Source organism: Alligator sinensis, unplaced genomic scaffold (assembly GCF_000455745.1).
Source record: "Alligator sinensis unplaced genomic scaffold, ASM45574v1 scaffold1542_1, whole genome shotgun sequence".
Lineage (NCBI taxonomy): Eukaryota > Metazoa > Chordata > Crocodylia > Alligatoridae > Alligator > Alligator sinensis.
The window spans coordinates 1,104,345-1,106,117 of record NW_005842452.1 but is presented as its reverse complement, the minus strand read 5'-3'; the positions used below and the strand labels follow the sequence as shown (position 1 = coordinate 1,106,117).

General features: G+C 67.1%; 1 protein-coding gene across 1 annotated transcript in view; it reads left to right on the top strand.

Annotated features, from left to right (window-relative positions):
- TNS2 (tensin 2) overlaps window positions 1-1,773 on the top strand; it is a 19,866-nt gene that overhangs the window by 2,768 nt on the left and 15,325 nt on the right. Inside the window, exons 2-3 of the mRNA XM_025212273.1 lie at window positions 1,257-1,368; window positions 1,474-1,511. Coding sequence (XP_025068058.1) covers window positions 1,257-1,368; window positions 1,474-1,511 — 150 coding nt within the window. The remainder of the gene's footprint in view (window positions 1-1,256; window positions 1,369-1,473; window positions 1,512-1,773) is intronic.

Here is a 1,773-nt window from a genome sequence, read left to right as displayed (position 1 = left end):
TGCCAGGGCGCAGATTCCTGGGACTCCAGTGGCAGGACTCAACCCCAGCCCGGCCGGCTCCTGGAGCCCCCCTGGCACACCAGGGCACAAGGCGCCAGCCCCCTCCCCGTTCGGGATGCCGGTAAGAGGTGAGGCGGGGCGGGAGCTGCACTCTGTCCACCAGCTGTGGCCGGGGTGCAGGGCCCTGATTGCCCGGCTCGCCCGTGCATGCAAGGGGAGTGTGCAAGGGCAGGTGCCAGAGGGGCATGTGCATGCATAAGGCATCGGTGTGTACTCAGGAGAGCAAGCGTGTCCACACTTGTGCGCACTGGTGCACGCATGCATGGCACCTTTACATCAGGGGTGGGTGTGAGTTCATGTGTGCACCGGGCTCCCCGTGGCCCGGCTGTTTCGCTGTGGCTGGCCGTGCCCCCGCTTGGGAGGGCTGAGGCTGTCTCAGCCCATCACCAGGGTGTCAGGTCTGGGACTGGGGGGGCTCCCTGCTGTTGGCAGCCCCCCACTTCCATCCTCAGCCCCCTGCCCCGCGCCCCAATCCTGCCCTGCAGCACAGATACTCGCGTTCTCCGCCGGCTGCAACAAAGGGACCGATTCATGGCTATTTATAGCTGGGCCGGCGCGTGAAAGGCGCCCATTCAGCCCGGCCCAGACAGGGCAGCTTTCACTGCCGAGGCCCCTGCCCCAGACTACATCTCCCAGGAGCCCCCTCCTTGCCGGGGGTCCCCAGGCCCTGCCTTATTCATTCCAGGCGTGGATGGAAGTTGGGGGACGCGAGTCCCGGCTGGAGCCCTTGCCCCAACGCTGGCCGTGAGCGTGGCTAGCAGAGCGGGGGCCTGGCTAGCAGGCAATGTGGGTTTGGGGGCAGCGTCATGGGGGCACAACCCTAGCTGGTTCCTCATACCCTAGGTGATGTGTTCAGGAGAGAGGTCATGCCCAGGGTCACCCGGCAGGTCAGTGCCAGAGCTGAGGATAAAACCCAGGCGTCCGGGCCCGACTGCAGCCCCAGGCCTGCTGCATCAGGCCCCAGACAGGGGGGCATGCATGGGCTGGGGGAGGCTGCAATGGGAACGCCGGCATTTGCCCCCCCTCCCGCGGCTGGAATGCGGCGGCGTTTCCGGTGGGACAGCTGGGGCGATGCGGGGTATGGGAATGCGGCGGGGGGGAGGCCTGTCGTGAGCGCTGGCTCTGTGCACGGTGCCCAGGCAGGGCCGCGACCCAGCGCCCCACGGCACCAGCCCAGCCACGTCTCTGCTCCGCAGCCAGGGAAGGGGCCAGAGCCGCACAGCTTCCGCGAGAAGGTGTTCAAGAAGAAGCACCGGGCCTGCGCCGCCTGCAAGGAGCCCGTCGAGGCCCAGGGGCTGATCTGCAAAGGTAATACGGGAGTGGGGGGTGCCGGGGGGGCTGGTTGACCCCCTGCTCCCAGAGCATCACCCCCACCCAGGCACCGTGGCCCCTGACCCCCTTCTCTGCCCGCAGTGTGTAAGATTGCCAGCCACCGGAAATGCGAAGCCAAGGTAAGAGCCTGGTGGGGGGGGGCCCAGTTGGCCTGTGTCCCTTGACAGGAGACAGAGCCAACCCGCCCAGTCCAGCCCAGTTGGCATGTGGCTCTAGGGATGGACTGTGCTGGGAGGAGAGAGGATGGACCGTGTCCCCTGCCCGCCCCCCCCAACTTCCTCTGCCTTCCCCATGACCCGGGCTCTTATCTCTGCTGGGAGGCAATGAGAGCTGGGGTCCCGGATGCTCCCAGGGGACCTGGGCTGAGGATGTGCAGAGACA